The sequence below is a fragment of the Anopheles coluzzii genome, chromosome 2 (genome assembly GCF_943734685.1).
Source record: "Anopheles coluzzii chromosome 2, AcolN3, whole genome shotgun sequence".
In the NCBI taxonomy this organism is placed as follows: Eukaryota; Metazoa; Arthropoda; class Insecta; order Diptera; family Culicidae; genus Anopheles; species Anopheles coluzzii.
Genome location: NC_064670.1, coordinates 93,190,058 through 93,207,291, shown reverse-complemented (window position 1 = coordinate 93,207,291; position 17,234 = coordinate 93,190,058). Strand labels below are relative to the sequence as shown.

Below are 17,234 nucleotides of genomic sequence, written 5' to 3'. Positions count from 1 at the left end.
GCTTTTTTTTTGTTACCTCTTAAAATTACAGCCTTTTTATGTGTAAGTGTATTTCATTTTTTAATATTCTTTTTTTTGTTATTTTACTGTCCTCTTGTTCTTTTTTTAACTTTTACTCTTCTTCCTTCCCTTTCACTAATCTCGCTCTTTATTTCGGCCTGTTTTGTTTTAGTTCGGGTTTCACTTTGATTCTGTGTACATACTCTCCTGCTGAAGTGTAAGAATGCAACAATTAGTTCTGCTTTCATTTTAGCTTTTGTTTTGTCGACAGTTGAAATAAATTGTTGATTGACACACACACACGGGGGGGAAGTAGAAGTAGTTTTGAGGCGAAGGAAGAAACGTAAAACCATTGATATATCATTGACGTGATACCAATTGTCTGTTTGGTTGCTCGTTGCTCTTCTCCTACCATCTTCATTCGTCGTTCAGTAGCACCTTTTCGTTTCAATCATACCAAGGAGCCCTTTTTCGGTTTGTCTATGTATCGGGGTAAACTAATCGACTGAAGCAATGCGATGCTCGTAGCTTCCATCGCTACATTTTGGGGATATTGGGTGTATTGGGGATTGGATTGCTTCTGAGGTGCTGTTCGGGGTAGTAGTTCAATGTGTAATTCAACAATTGTCGAGACCGCTGCTGTGTTTTGCTAGTTAGACTGATATAAATGCAAACGCGTGTATGCACTCCGGGGGGGGGGGGAGCAAAAAAGAATGGAAAACACAGTACACAGCGTCACCAAGTTTTATAGCTTTCACTTTCAATCTTTACTTGCTTGACTCCGGTTCTTTTTTCTCGTTTCCAACCTAAAATGTTTCGACTCATTTCGACAGACTAGTTTTTGATTTATTTCTTCTTTTCACCACTGTTCACCACAGCGGTGTTATGTGTTTTGTTGTTTGTAGATGTGTATTAGTTATTTAGTTTTTGTTGCAATTCTCTTCTCTTCATTATCATCATTAGAAAGTGGCTTTTGCGAGTTGTGTTTTTTTCATTGTTCATTTGTTGTTTTCTGCTCTACAACTGTATTCTAGAACTGTAAGTTAGTGCTTTTGTGTTGTGTAGCGCCATTTTTGTTTTGTTTTTTTTTTTGTTGTTTTGTTTTGTTTAAAAGTGTAGATTAAAAGAGCCTGACAGTGCAGTGAGTTTAAAGAGCATTAAGAGTTACTATTTTAGAGTAGGGGGTTTGTTGATGTTTTCGGTTCGATAATGATTTGCTTCGCTATGTAGCACAGTAATGTGTTGTTCTTGCTTTCGGCAACGGTTTGTAGAAACAGATTTTAGAACGCACATTTTTTAAATACTTTAGTAAAGAAAATGAAAAAAATGATAAAAAAAATTTTTTTCAGTCACAACCGAAAAGTGAAGGTTGCATAAAGAAAAGAAAAGAGATTGAACTAAAAGCTAAGCCATGGACTGACATGAGTAATCACAAGAAAGAGAGTTCGAACAAACGTGCTCAAACCAAAACACCAGCAAGAGCAAAGCATACTGAGTTAATAGCGATAGGGTAAGCTGTATCATCATTTCCTTTTTCCATGTAGTTTTACGTGTAGCCATTGTTCGCAAAGTTAGAAGAGAGCTAAATAAGAGCTAAGAATATTTGCGAAGTAAATCTTGATATTATGGAGCTGCTACTGCTTCTGCTGCTGCTGCTAGGAGCCAGTAAGAACCTAGTGATTTTGATTGATTATGCCATTTTAGTTTGTCACCCGCTTCTATTGCATGCAAACATTATTACCTTCCCTCCGTCGTTCTTATGTTCCTGCTTTCTATGTGTTTGTTATTGTATCAATTTTCCTTTTAGTTTAAGTTGATATTTAGTTTTGTTTTTTTCCTTCTTTCGTTTACCTTTCTTTTTTGTTTGTTTTCATTTATTTTCCCACACCTACTACAGTAGTTTCGATTTCGGTTTCGTGATGTTGTTTCGATTCGACTTTTTACTTTTGTTCGTCATTTTCCCTTACGTAGCTACGTGTGCTTTTGTTTATGCGATTAGAGGTTTCATTTTATCATATTGACTGAGCAGGCTATACAGTAGTAAAGTGGACAGAAGTGGCGAGGGGAGAATGGGGGCGAGAGGAGAGGGGGGGAGGAGAGGGTGAAAGTAGTGTAATTGCATTAGGTTTAATTGCTCACGTTAAAATCGCTACTTCCCCATCGTCGCTGGAAGTAGTAATTGCTTTTATTACAGGAGCGTTAATTGCCACCGTTCGTTTCCAAGTCTTGTTTTGCTTTTGTTATGTTTGTTTTGGCTTCTCTGAATAATTGATATAATTTTACGTTTTCAATGGTTTTGTTTTGTTAAGATAGTGTTTGCTTTTTTCGTTACGCATTATGCATTACGCTTTTGTTTGTTTATTTCCTTTCTTTCATTTCGCTAATTCTTTCTTTCTGTTCTGAGGATTTATTTCTGTTCTTCGTTCGCTTTTTAATGTTCAAATGAATCAAAGCAAAACACAAGTTAGGATCTTTCTTCTCTAGCAATAGAGTTTTTTACTTTCTATGTTTGCTGTTTGCGAAAGAAAAATTTATGAAGGAATTATGACGAAAAAGCACATTGAGCAAGCAAGCTAACGATCAAATAAAACCGCTGTCTTGTATCGACACTTTCCATGCACCGTATCACAACTGGCTGCGATAGTTTGCTCATACGCTTAGGGTTATCGTTTATAGGCTTTACCATTCGCTTGAGTGCATTATTTTGATATTACATCGAGAGTGGGGAAGTAGTGAAAGTGTCGCTGGTTAATATGTATGCGTGCTTGTGTATGGGTGATTTGTTTCGTTCTGCTTTCCTATGCCTGGGCAGATATTCCATTTCCAACACATTTCTTATGTCATTTGTTTGTTTGTTTGTTTGTTTGTCTGTTTTTATCTAAGATTTATGTGTAGAGATATCATTGACGCTACGTTTCGTTTCCTTTCTCTTGTTATGCGTGTTAGTTATGAGTGTATATATCTATGTATATAATACGTGTAAAGGAGAGCTTGTAGTTGACTGGGCGCAAGACCGTGTGCTGCACGTGTGATTCTTCTGTTCTGTGGCGCGCACTGTTCATACTAGAGAAGTAAAATGGTTTTCGGCTATATCGGGGACAAATATAGCTTTTTCTCTCTTCTTTTTGTTTGCTGTTTTTTGTTTCACTCATTCTTGCTTTCCTTTTCCTATCCGCTACGTACTGCATGTATGTATGTATGTATGTATGTATGTTTCGGTTTGCTTTGTAGGTTTGTTTTATCATTATTAATATATATTTGTTTTCTTTTTCCTATTCTTGTGTATATATACCAGTTTTAGATTTTTGTTTGTATTTCCTCCCACCTTTTAGTGCTTCGGTTTTTTTTTCATACTTTCTTATACTTATACACGACAGTACATATACAGTACAGTAGGTATGTATATATATTCATATATATATATTTTTAAATCTATCACATTATTCTTTTTTCTGGTTTATTTTTAATAGCAATAATAATCATAATAATCGATCATAATAATCGTCACCTGCCTAACTTCGTCTTTTTTTGTTCTTCTTTTCTTTTCCACAGTTTCTCCTCATCTTCTACAATATACGCTCTACGAAGACACAGTAAAATGAAGAAAAGGCCCTGGCCTTACACTTGCGGGCTGTTATTGCCCTTAATATATATATATATCTTTCATAGTTGCCTTACTATATTAAGGTTTTTTATACTCTCTCTCTTTCTATCTCTCTCTCCTTCTCGCACTTTTTTATTCGTTCGACTTTTCTTTTGCTACATGGCCAACAGGTATGGAAGGCTTGATCTTCTTAATGTATTTTCTTGTGTATATATATAAATATGGATGTAAAACAGCACATTGGATGTAGTTTTCAAGGTATTGCTTTAGTGGCGCAGTGAATGGTAATGCTTTGCTATGGAAAACACGAAACGAAGGATCTAAATTAATCCAACACAATACAATAAACATGCCTGTGTGTGTGTGTGTGATGTTTTCCCGGATTAAACCAAATCTCTTTCAAATCTTGGCCTTGGTAAACAATAGCGTTGAAAGATAACGCACTCATCAAACTAATTATTCGTTTTTTTCATTTTGCATACACTCAAACTGATATGACTGCTCCTGTTTTTTTTTTAATGCCACATAAAATCAGTATCGTTTAGTTATTCAGCTGTTACAAAACCAGTCGAAAAAATGGACTGCTCTACAATCCAGTTTGATGTTTGATTATAGGATGAAAGTGATCTTTCGATGTTACGATAATACGTGCAGCTACCACACATACACGGCTGTAGCGGTTTCGCGTTTCATCCTTTTTGTGAGTAGTTTCATGTTTTTGACACAACCATATGTACTTTATGTGTTTCTGCTCTTCACTTCAACTATTCCGAAAGTAAGGGAAGGATGTGCGGTGCGGGATACGCCTTTAAATGCACCATTTTTCGATCGTGCTTAGTTTATATGCAGCTTCCACGATCCGGTTCCAGCTATTGCAATGTACGTTTCTGTCTTTCTAATGCATAGGCATAACTTTTCACCTTGAAAGTTGAACACACAGTGAAACATCAGCCGTTCGATTATACCATGCGCACCATCGAATCGTTGGCCTTGTCGATTCACATCCCTTAGTAGCGTACCTTACGCAGAGCTACAATAATAGAGATATAATGAAGGATGAGGAGTTTGGATTGCTTTTCGATTGACTTAGTGTGCGTGTGTGTGTGTGTGTGTGTATTTATGTTTTGTATTTTGTGTATCCTTCTTCTATTCCATCTTCTTTTCACATCTAAAAAGAAAAAGAAAAACATTAGAGAAATAAACCGAAAATAAAAACAAACAAATGTATAACAACATACCAGTGAACATGAAAACCAAATCACACAAAAAAACATAAACTGGAAAACAACAGGAAACACTATTACAAAACAATAAAGCACGTAAGTGAACAATACAAATTTCGGACTAAAACGAAGTGTTATCGATTTAAACATAATAATAACCAGTATTTTGTTTTCCTTCTTTAGATATTGGGCGTTGTTCTTGTTCTTTTTTTTCATTTCTTCAAGTCATCAGTACTCTTATCAGTCGTCTCGGGCAGTAAGCTCGCAAAGTTTAACGAACGAGTTAGTAATGGGACGACTTAGTAAGGTGGTATTATAATAAATTATTAGCTCCCTTATCGCTCCTGTTACAAAACCATAGTTACACCTGCGTGTATGTGTGCGTGTGTGTATGTGTGTCAATGTGTTGCCCTGTCATTAATAATATTCCTCATTCAATTGTTCTATATGAAAATAAAACCCTCTTTCTTGCACTTGCTTTCAAATTTTGCTATTTCCAACTTCCTTACTTTCCCTCTTATCGATGGTTGTTTTACCCATTTTTACTTCACAAATGTCGTCTATAATACAACTGTTATTAAACATTTTCCCATTTCCCCGTAACTCCTTTCACTTAACCGCTCAACGCTAAGATAACATTCGCGCGTTTCGAACGAAATTTGGCATCGCAATGTTGTATTGTCCCACATTCTAATTTCCAATTTTCCCAGAATAATAGCAACAATTTGAGCTACATGTACTTCGTCTTACGGGAACATAGATACAAACAATAAAAAGAAACCAACATCGATGTGAAATAATGCCTGCACAATGGCAAATGCATGATGGGGTCATGGTGGAAGAAGAATAGCATGCTTCGCAACCCGCAACATTATCATCATCAGTAGTACAATGTTTTCATGTTCTTTCTTTCTTTCTCGCTGTGTTGTTGTTTATTCTCTTTTCTTAGTTGCTCCACTTTCTTGTATACGTACATATAGTAGATTCCTATAAATGTGTATAATTGTTTCACTTAAGTTTGTGTTTGTTTGTATGTGTGTGCGTGTGTAGATTTGTCTATTTTTGTTTAACGAACTATGTGTATGTATTTGAATTTGTGTATGTGTGTGTGTGTTTAATGTGTAGCTGCATTTGGTGTAAAACCTAGTTCCCTCCTAAACATTCGATATACCTAAAAAATAAAACTATTCCGTATCGAATTGCTTTTTAGAAGACCGTTTTAGATCCGTTTTTTCCCCGAATTATAGTGTCCAAGTGTCCAAGTGTGTCTAACCACCAGTTTTCGATGCACGATTTTAAGTTTTTCCCTCGTTTTCTTCCTTTACTTTTGCCCTTCATTATTGTCCATTGGTTGATAAAATTTGCTGAGCTGAGCTCGCTCTTTGTTTTTTGGGTGATTAAAATGAAAGTACAAAATAGAAACCACATGCACGTGCAATTAATTAAACTAAACGTTTAGAAGCGATAAAACATTGAAGTAATAAACTCCATCACTACCACCATTCTCACGACTGATTAAAAGAGATACAAAACAAAAGGAATAGAAAAATAGAAGAGAAAACAATAACGACGTTCGAGGTGTTTTACGAAAGGAGCTGCAAACCAAAGCTGAACAATATTGTATACCGTACAATAGTAGCACCTCAGCTTAGTACTGCCCTGTTTGCGTATTTATGTTGCCAAACCAATCAAAAGGGAAACACGTCTCCCAGTTCAAACGATAGGAACAGTTATATGCCTTTGTTTTCGCTGATTTTCTCGAAGCAATCAGAAAAAGAAAAAAACAACTTGTTTAGATGTTTTTTTTTGCAACTATTTTCGTCTTCTTCGATTCCACTTCACTTCCTTTTCAATTATTCATTTCACAATTTTTCCTTCCATGTGTTTTTTTTTTTGTTGTGTAAGTGTGTGCATCTGTGTTTGTGTTGTATAATTAGTAGGAGGAGGGGTTTTCTTTTTCTTTTTTCATTCGTTTCATTTGCTTATTCACCTTTTCATTTTCATTTATTTATTACTTGCTATCAATTACTTTAATATTATTATGTGTTATACTGGTTCACTTTTGCTCACTCCCATCCACTATTACCGTGCCCGTCTTTGTTGCCTTTGACAGACTCTCTTCTCTTTCTTTCGTATTATCTATAATCTAAAAATATCACCGACAGTTTGAATATATTTCATCCGTTAGGTTGTTTCTTCATTATGTTTGTGTTTGTGTTTTTAGGGTTCTTCTGTATTACATTACTATATGCGTGTGTGTTATGTTCTGTATAAGAGAATGGTGTGTGGCTGTCTGTTTTGTTTGCATTACTTTTGCACCATCTACAAGAGAGTTTGTTAAAGGTTGTGTGTGTGTGTGTGTGTTTATTTTTTTATTTTTTCGTTTTTGTTTCTTCTCTTTTTTTCTTACTATTCGTTATTTTGTATATATCATATATGTTTTTTTTCTCCTTCTTTTTATTTCCTTCAATTTCTACTGTTTTAGATTTCACTCCAAATGTTTCACCGCGTTGCTATCGGGTTGTTTATTGTATAAATTATTTCATTTTCCTAATTATTTTATTACTCTCACTTCATCATAGCCATTGGCATCCCAATCCCTACCGTCTTTCCAATTTTACTATTCAATAATGCGTGTGTGTGTGGGTTTCTACCGACGTTCCACTACGGTGGTGTTGTTCCATCGGTGCCCATTCTCTTACACACACACACACACATATACATACAAACACTCATATCATTGTCTAACCGTTGGCCTTTCCTAACCAAACCAATTCATTTGTCGTTACAATATCTGCCTCCTTGCTCTCTTCTCCATTGCGGCATGTGTATAGGTATAATATTTTTAAAAAATATCATCGTTTCCGTTGGCATCCTGCCGATACATGATGTATTAGATAACGTGTCTCTCTCTCTCTGTCTCTGTCTGTGTCAGTTGTATGGTAAGATTGAGTGAGTTTTATGCATTTTCAGTTGTTTATTCTTTTACTTTCTCCAGTGTCTTTCCTTACATTTCTAACCATCTAAGGGAGTGGTTTGGTTAAGAGTGTTTTCGTGTGACGTGAAATGTGTCCGTATGAGGAGGTATGGAGATTGACGTAATGAATGAGTTTTTTTTCTCTCCCCCTCCCAATGATGGGGAATAAAATGTGCTTTCATTTTGTGTTTTCTTTGTGTTGTTCACTAGTACCTTACACCCTAGGGTTCGTTTACTTTGTATATATTTAATGTATATATATATAAGTGTTGGTATATATCGATTATTATACTCTTTTTATAATGCATCTCACACGTTTTTCTGTGTTATTTTTCTGTTCTGTTCTGTTTTACGCTTGCCATGCTTCACACCGTTTCGACTAATTTATGGTTTAAATTTCGTTTCCAGTTTTACTTTGCCATTGTCGGGTTGACTTATCAGTTTCTCTACTTTTGTTTTTTTATTGCTTACGTTTATCTGTATATAGTATATTATATATAAATAAATTAGACTTTAGTTCATTCTTTTCACGTTCTCGTCTGGCTAGATTTTCCATTTCAATATTATGTCATCTCTGCGCGTGCACGTTGTCTCTTTTTTCTTGTTTTCTCGTCATGTTTTTTTTTCTTGTTTTGTTCGCTCTGCTATTCTTTATCTCTTCCTTCCTTTTGTCCGCGCCGTTGATCTACCGCTAGCCGTTTTGTTTTTAAATAAATAATGTATGCTTTTATATCTCAATAGAGATAATATTATTAATGTGTATGTGTGTAGTTTCTTCTTCTTCTTTTGTTTATTTGTTTACTTAGGTTTTTCTTACATGTTTAGGTTTTCGTACTAGAGCACATTATATATATTCGTTTTAAAATGTCCTTTTTCGTTTCGCCAACCGCCACCATCAGCGATCCACTAGATTAGATTTAGGGCAATTAAGAGTTATATCTTTTCGTCTACCGGCTAGAATCGGCTCACAAACAACGACCATGCATTGTAGCTGATGGATGATCTACCATAACATGGATGATTTTATACGTTTCTGTATGGGGTTGCTTCTTTTTTCGTTCTCTGTTTTTCTTCTACTACTCCCTCTATCGTCACTGATCATTGGTGAAATGAGATGAAGCAACAGCAGTTCGTCCGATGTGTGTTCGTGGTGATACGATTGGCAAGAGAGAAGAAGCGTTCGCATCAAACAGCAAGTAAGCAGAGACGTTTTAATCATGGTAACGATTGCAATTTGCTTAACCAAACGAACCCGTTAAATCGCTGACTTTATGAATGTATGACAATAAGCAAATAAGCAACAAATTAGGAACCAAGCAATTTACTGCTAAGCGCGCAAACAGATGATACATGATGATGGCCAACATATGTAATGTTAAGGTGCAATTAAAGTACACAAACCGTATGCTATATCATGTTCAATGTCGAACAGTTTCCCATAGCCATGAATAAGCTGCAAACAAAGCACAGATACTTCTACCGATAGCTCTCTTCAAATTGCCAAACTCGTTTGCCACTAAAGCGTGCATGAAAATGACGAATGAATGAGAGAGAGTTTGATCAGAGGTTCTGACGATCCTTGAACTTTGATGATCATATTTGACGAAAAAAAGGATGTCCCTAACACTTCAGTTACAAACGATCACCGTGTGTCTCTAATGGAAGCCATCTGATTTGCCAATATGTACTAGACAAAGAGAGCATGAATCGTAGTGGGAAAAGAATTTCATTTCCCATCGTATTTTGTTATCCAAAAAATAACAACAACAAAAAAACGGAACAAAGAAAAGAGTATCCACAAAATGTTGCACACAGCAAAAAGGGGCCTTTTCAACAAACCTAACCTAGTTGACAGCAATACCGCCCGGGCGGGGTTTTCGTTTGCCGGGTATAGGAGGAGCACGTTCACTAAACAATTATTACTTCTTTTGCTGTGCTGCTTTCTTTTATCAGTTTTGTTTTGCATTTGGTTTTGGCAAATATATCACAAATATTACTTTTGGATTTTCCAATCGTTTTGCATTGTTTGCGTTGTTGTTGTTTGTTTTCTCTCTCTTGCTGAGCGCGCCCATTTTCTTCATTACTCTGTTTTCCAACCCCTATTATCGCGAATCGCTCGCTCTGAATTGCGGCGAGATCCTTTTTGCAATTCATGTGTGTTTGAGTACGTTTCGTTTCACCTTTTTTAAAAAAAGAAATAATAACACACGAACCGCTTCTTCCTAACAATGCACTAATCAACAACCTCCAAGAGTGTCCGTGTGAGTGTGTGCCTGTGCGCGCGCGCGCGTGTGTGTGTGTGTGGCGATATTGAGCGATCTTAGTTCAACAATTAATTATAACCGACCATCCTTTCCTGCAGTCAAGATCTTTGCTTTTCCTGACCTTATGCTTTATGTGATGTGTTGGAGATCATCTTTCCCATCGGAATCCTAGGCCCATCCTAGGCTTTTATTCTTCTGAATTCTTCAGGTTTATCTAGCATTTCTCTAACCCTTTCTCTACCACATCAACACACATACACACCCACACATACACACACAACACACCTTTGCTCTGTGTCAACAATAACAATAAATTTCATATCAAAACATTTCGCGCACTTTTGCATGTTTTGAAACCTTTGATATACATTTTCTCAACTGTGCACCACGCACACGCCTTTTGTGTGGCATTTTTATGTACTGTACTGTGTATGTGAGTGTGAAATTTTGACGTGATCTGTACTGTGTGCGATTGATGGAGGTGGTTTTCATGGTTTATTAGTTTCATTTAGTGTACGTTAGCTGTTTCAATCGACTTTGTTCTATCCGTGTAGTTGTGATCACATCCAGCTCAATCACATGGTGTCAAACACACTATGGTGGATGTGCTTGCATCAGGCGGGGAATGGCTTCATCTGCTGACGTTACGCGGTTTTTTTTGCAATCTGTTTGCATCATTTGCATCATGCTCTTCTATTAAGGTGCTTTGTTTTGGTTTTGCTACGGTTTTTTTTTTTTGTTAGCTACTTTATTTTTTTCTTTTTCGATGTGATGTTGTGTGCTATCGGTACGCTTTAATATTTGTTTCATCCATTTTCTCGCAATCTTTTTGCCATTTTTTGTTTCTACTATTGATGTTTAGACGCCATTTGGTTAGAGCACTATGTTCTTTCTGTCTCTAGTAATTGTGAAAAAACTTTTCCTTTTCACCTTCGCCAATTAACGAGATTGTTAAGGATGTAATTAAATTTGTTTTACTGCTGCTTATATTGCATTTCTATTTGTATTTTTATTTGTCTCGTATCCGTTTTTTTCTTCTTCTCTCGCTGAAAGTTTGCTCTAATGTGTTGCACTTTCTTTGTGTGTCCTACCGCTAAGAGTTTAGATTGTTTTGTTATATCTGGTTCGCTACAGTATGTTTTTTATTTACTAGATTGTTATGTTATGTTTGCTTTTCCAGTTGCTTCATTCCCTCTATGCACTCTTATCCTCTTTTTAATAGATTTATTTCCCGTTTAGGTTTTGCTCTTAAAATAATAAAGAGTTGTTTGCGCTCGCCGCAAAACTTTGCCGCCTGTTTCGCTTGTGTTCTTCTCTTTTTTGCTGTTTGTTACATTTACCAACTCCGCATTGTGTCTTTCGTGCTATTTTTTTACCACGTTTGACGCAGTCTCACTATCGCAATGTAGTTGTTGTGAACCGAACATTGCTTCCATCTTGTGCTGATGCTTTGCTTTCCCAGCTGAACAATTACCACACTTTTACCCCACAACCCACACAAAAAATAGCAATGTTTCGTTAGCGTGGAAACTAAAAAAATGCTCAACAATTGCTTGTGCGAGTGTGCTTTGCATACCGTTCACCACGTGGTGTGCACCACGGCGGTTCGATGTCATTCGCACACTCTGAAGGGTGAAATCAAAGCAAGGACGAGGAAGAAAAACAGAAAAAAACAGAAAAACAACAAAATATTCACCGCCACAACAACTAAAACAGAAAACTCTTAGCAGCAGGAGATAACGATTTGTCATTGGCGTAAATATAACGTTCGCACTAACGCGACCTTAATTCGCAATCGATTTTCAACATTGTCTTTGGGACAAACGAGTTAACAAATGGTGCTACAATGCACCGCGCTTTAATGATTATTCAACGAAGGGGGGGGGGGGGTCGTCGGGAGGGGAGGTTCGATCGCAACCATCGATAACAAAGTGACTAAACTAAACTAAACTGATTTTAAACTGATGAAACCTGATTATCAGCGTGTGGCATGGCAGCAGAGAATCATTAAACACACAAGCACTATTTGGTGTGGGGTGTGACCCCTCACCTCACCCTTTTTATCGCATCCTCACCCGAGGTAGCCTGGTAGTCTTCCAGACCCATTTGCTACGCGCAACTTACCGCTATAATTTGCTACAATTGCTTTGCTTGAGAGTGTTATTTGTCTTACTTAAGTAGGTCCGCCGCGTCCAGACGGCAGAAATATTGCGCCACCGGTTGCTGCACACACGCACACATTACCACAGCTGCACCTAAGCTCTGGCAACAGGCTAATCCTTCGCTTATCTCCTCCCTTCCGATTTGGCGTCAAAATCGGGCAGAATCACTACGGCAATTCGACATCAAAAAAAGCTTCAACTCATACCATACCCCCTCACAGCGGGGTGGCTAGCAGAAACTGAACGAAAGACGACTGCTGCAGCTACGGGAGATGAGGAAGGATGCTGCGCGGGAGGAACGAATGTAACGTTACCACCACCACACAGCAGCGAACAAGTACAGTTCAGCTAAACACTATTTGGGGGCTTTCGGCAATCTCGACTCATCGAACTGAGGTGGCAAGAAAGTACACGTCAGGCAAGATGCACGGGCTAACGAATGGGAAAAGGGAATTAGCATCCTAAACGCCTTCCTCTGCTATAGTACACCGTTGGCCGGTGGTGTCTAAGAGATCCTACTGAATTGAAACTATAAACCATCTACGGCAAGGCGTCGTTAGGCACCACCAGCTTCCGCGCTTTAAGTAACTGTGCCCCGTTAGAATTGTGTCACTATTTAATTGCTAATATTTCAGCCACCTGGTGCCGCGTATATGGGCGTACATATGCGCTACACATATCAAATCAAGCGCCGACAGTTTCCGAATTCGATGTAATAAGTCTCATCAATCATTGACCGGGGTTTTCCCCCCGCTCACACAAGGTAAACAGCTTTAAAAAGAAACCTCACACAAAAAAGTTGCCCAGCCCGTTACACACACACACACACAGAGAGGCAGCCCGGCGGAACAAGAACGTACAAGACAGCCTAATGGGCATCTCCATGGAAAGGGCGCCTTATGGGTCCGGTCGGCTTGATGGATGATCGCTTTCGCCAATCACTTTCCGATGCGCGCGGCATGTGACGCCGGAAGCTCATTTTGCGTGGCTGTATTTTTCTTTTTCATGCAAAATAGCGTCCAAAATGCTAGCACCAAACGTAACAATATGCGCTTTAGGCTCACAACATATCGGTCGTCTTTGTGTTTTTTTTTTCTTCTGCTTATTGAATGCAATACTAATAATGGGGCTTGTGTTACGAATCTGCACTACACACGCTAGGTAGGTTATTGAGTTATTGGAGGTTTCTCTTTACTACAAAAAGGGCGCCGTACAGCGCACATTAGTTTTGTGTGAAAGTTTGTCGTTCTGCGACTATTGCTATTTGTGATAGGTTACGGTAAAATCATCTCTCTGTAGTTTTGATATTACATTGTGCTAACGCAACTTTTACGCACAGACACACATCAAGAAGAAGGTAATGCAAAACGGATAAAAGCTGATACATTTGGGTTTTTCCCCCCATCTTCCTGCTAATATTACTTTGCCATTGCTCTAACCGGCTTAAAAAGACATCATCATTGACCACGTCGCTGGCACAAGGTAAGACATCAACGGTGCACAATATAAGTAACTGGGGCTGCTGCGTACCTAGCGTACACACACGCTCACACACCCACCAATGGTGAATGGGGAACCACCACCACGTAGTATATGTATATTATCGCGCGTGCTTCTTCCTCTGCTCGGTTATCGGAATATCACATTCGGACCACATGGGGGCGCGGCGCACGTAAAACCGGGTACGAGCTAAAGCAAATATTGCAATGATGCAGTTTCTACTCTCACTCATGTAAATCTTATTATCGCCTTAGGTGTCAGGATCCGTCAATCAAACACTCCTGTGCGTAGAATCTTGCTCAGTATATTCTCACATCTTACGCTCGTCCTACTGCAAAAGCGTCCAAGTCTACCAACAGTAAGCGCGGGCCGCGCAACACATAAAGTTTCTATATTCACTTTTGCGCAGGAACTAAAGTTCGTTCAATTTCCCTGCTGTACGCAAAGCCTTAGAGCCAAAGATATTTCCGGAGAAGTTTTTGTTTTGTTTTGATTTTTGGCATAGAACAATCTCCACAACACCACGAAAGGAAGGAGCGCAAACACGCAACACACCCAAAGATGAACAACGATGTACCACGTGGGAGGTACGCTCCAAAAGTAGATGGACCTGCGGGTAGTATTTTACTTCTGGGCTTACCACGATGCACCCAACAGTCAGAACATCCAGAAAAAATGTTCACACAAATGCATAAGAGGTCCCTTTCTTCTTCGGTGCGGGCGAATTCCCTCGCGACTTGCAGCTACAAGCCGGAAAATGCAAAGGGGATTGCTATCTTTCTGCCGCCTGCTTGCGTATATATTTCGGTGAGCGCTTCAACCTGTACAACTTCCGTCGTGTCAAGGGAGAGAGAGAGCGCGAGACAGCGAGTTCGTTTCGCTTTTGTTTTACTTGCGCATCACACCCTACCGTTCCTCTCTGTTTGGCCCTGCCTGAATGTATATATATCCGGTTGGTGTGGATACAACTTTTCCGCCGTACCCAACGCAGAAAGCAACATACACCACCGAGTTACCTTCACTTCCTTTTGCGCTCTTTAGATGACTAGAGAGGCATATTATCCTTTGCTTACCTATTACCCGATGCCTTCTTTTGTGCGCCGAGGAAAATGTGTGTTTCTATGTTAATGCTGTACGCCGCTCCTGGTTTGCCTTTTTTCCTGCTCTCCTTTGTTGACGTGTCTGAATGTTACTTTTTGCCCTGACGGTTTGAATTACTTCGATTCGGTGTGATGTGAGCGCAGTGAATCGTGATGGAATATGTGTCTGTGCGCTGCTGCTACGCTACATTCCCTCGCCCGCCCCAACGGTGGAGTTGTGCCGCGATGAGTTTTTGATGTAAATGGAAGCGCAAAGCCTTGCCCCTTTTTTTTGCTTGTTCCTATGGCTTCTAGTTGGATCATATTGTTTTCCTTTTCTCGAATACCGTTGCTTTTTTTGTATTCACACTCTTGGGGAAAGCTAACGATGGAGCGCGAGAAGGAGCGGGATGTTCAACATCCTTTGCATTTCGCTTACTCACGGTCACGAGGCCCTGCTATTATCCTAACCGGTAGAAATCTCTCCTTTCTCTTCACAGCCTGATCCTTTTTCTTCTCTAAACCATTGCTTTCGTGCATGTGTGTGTGTGTGTGTCTTACGTGCCTGACGATATTAACGTATAATGAGACAGCGCATCGACGACTCCTTCCCTCGATCTTTAGTCACAACTCCATCGACGAGTCATTTCGGTGTCACAGTATCTTTCGCTTGCACCCGGGGGACGAAGAACGTGCAGCGTTCGCCATGTACAGGAGAATTGATATCGAAACTTTTCCACACATCATCATCATCCGCATTCACACCATCAACGTCGGCGACATTGGCGACGGCTGTTGGGACCATTAACGTGTGCGAGAGTGTGTGTGTGTGTGGCAAAGACAGCATTGTTGACTTGTGTTTTCCCTTCCGGATGGGGATTATAGCATGCGATGTTTTCGTACAAGAGATACCCTATGACACACGTACCTCCCAGCGACAGATCGCACGCTTAAATTGACGCTCCTTACACTGCTGAATGCAACTCGCTAAGTATCCGCTGCGTGACACAGCGCGCGTCATGGTAGAAAGACTAGCTTTTAACGCCACCTTGCTTATTACGCATTCGGGTTTTGATAGTACGCTGCGTTCTTGTTTCGTACGACATAATACTCTGCGACAGGGGCCAGACGTGTATCTGCCCGTATCCTGCTACCACAAAAAAAAAAAAACGGAACAAAACAACAAACGGTTCCATCCTACATGCGCACTGCGCTATAAGTACAGAAGAACAAACTCATAAGCTCACCGATTTTTGTCGACGCGTTTGTAACGTTATTGCTTCACCGTTCGATTGACCACACGTTGTTTTGTTGCGGAGTACTTTAGCGTTCCGCCCATAGTTCCACTGTTCGTGCTTATCGTACTGCGGCTCCATGGCACGCTCGCCTATCCTATGGTTCCATTAACCGTCTGCCGATTCTAGTTATACTGTTTATACATCGATTGTAATTTTCTTCTTATTCTGGTTTGCGCTACAACCTCCACGCAGTCGGTATAAATGTGACTGACTGATAATAAATAAGATTTGTTTTGTTCGCGATCTGCTGTTGCTGCTGTTGTCGTTGCTGTTGTTGTTGCTGCTACTGCTGCTGCTGCTTTTGCTGCTGCTGCGCTGCCTGTCCGCTTCCTACTTCGGCACCGGTATTCCGTTGCATGATGAGACTTGATCTCACCCGTCAACTGTTCGCGCTTTATAGTCTTATATCATTTCTTTACTCTATATATGCTTCATTGTCGTCCACGTACGCGCACGCCGCAGCTGTCGCTTAGCACGGGTAGATTCCTGAGGATATAAAAGTAATTTCAGATTCAATTCGTTCACAAACAAAACAAAAGAAAGGTAATATAACTGGAAAGGAGATATGATGCTTTAATAATGTGTGTTTTAATAATTTATATTGAGATAAACATCATGTATAATGATTTTGGTAAATTAAGGAGTATTTCAAGGTCCCCCATAGGATCGTATAAGTTTCGTTACGTGAGAAGAGCGTGGCAAACATTAATTTATTTAATTTGCTCCACAAAATGAAGCTTAACGCCTAAAGTTATGCAAGGTATGTTATCTACTATTGGAATTTTAGCGAAACATGGGGCAAATGGTCATGTTAAGAATTTTGCTCTGTATCTCATTGAGTAGATGATTTAACCTTGGTCTTTAGACAGTAACGGATGCTGTCGTGGGTTCAAGCCCCAAATGGACCGTGCCCTCATACGTAGTACTGACTATCCTGCTATGCCTAATAAGTAAGTCACTGAAATCCAATCCCACTATTGGTACAGGCAGGCCTTGACCGACTACGGTTGTTGTGCCAAATGGAGATGAAAAAATAATGGTTGCTGTAACCCTTTATTTACGAGATATCACTAATAGCAGAATCTAAAACAATTTAATGTTGTCCAAAGATTTCAGAAAGCCTCAAA

At 39.2% G+C, this 17,234-nt stretch overlaps 1 protein-coding gene across 8 annotated transcripts in view; it reads right to left on the bottom strand.

Annotated features, from left to right (window-relative positions):
• Positions 1-807: 807 nt before the first annotated feature.
• The window catches only part of LOC120951803 (protein boule), a 59,965-nt gene continuing 43,538 nt past the window's right edge, over positions 808-17,234 (bottom strand). For all 8 annotated transcript variants that reach the window (XM_049607124.1, XM_049607129.1, XM_049607125.1 and 5 more), the window contains one exon: positions 808-16,593. In XM_049607124.1, the coding sequence (XP_049463081.1) occupies positions 16,577-16,593 (17 nt within the window). In that variant the 3' untranslated portion in view covers positions 808-16,576. The remainder of the gene's footprint in view (positions 16,594-17,234) is intronic.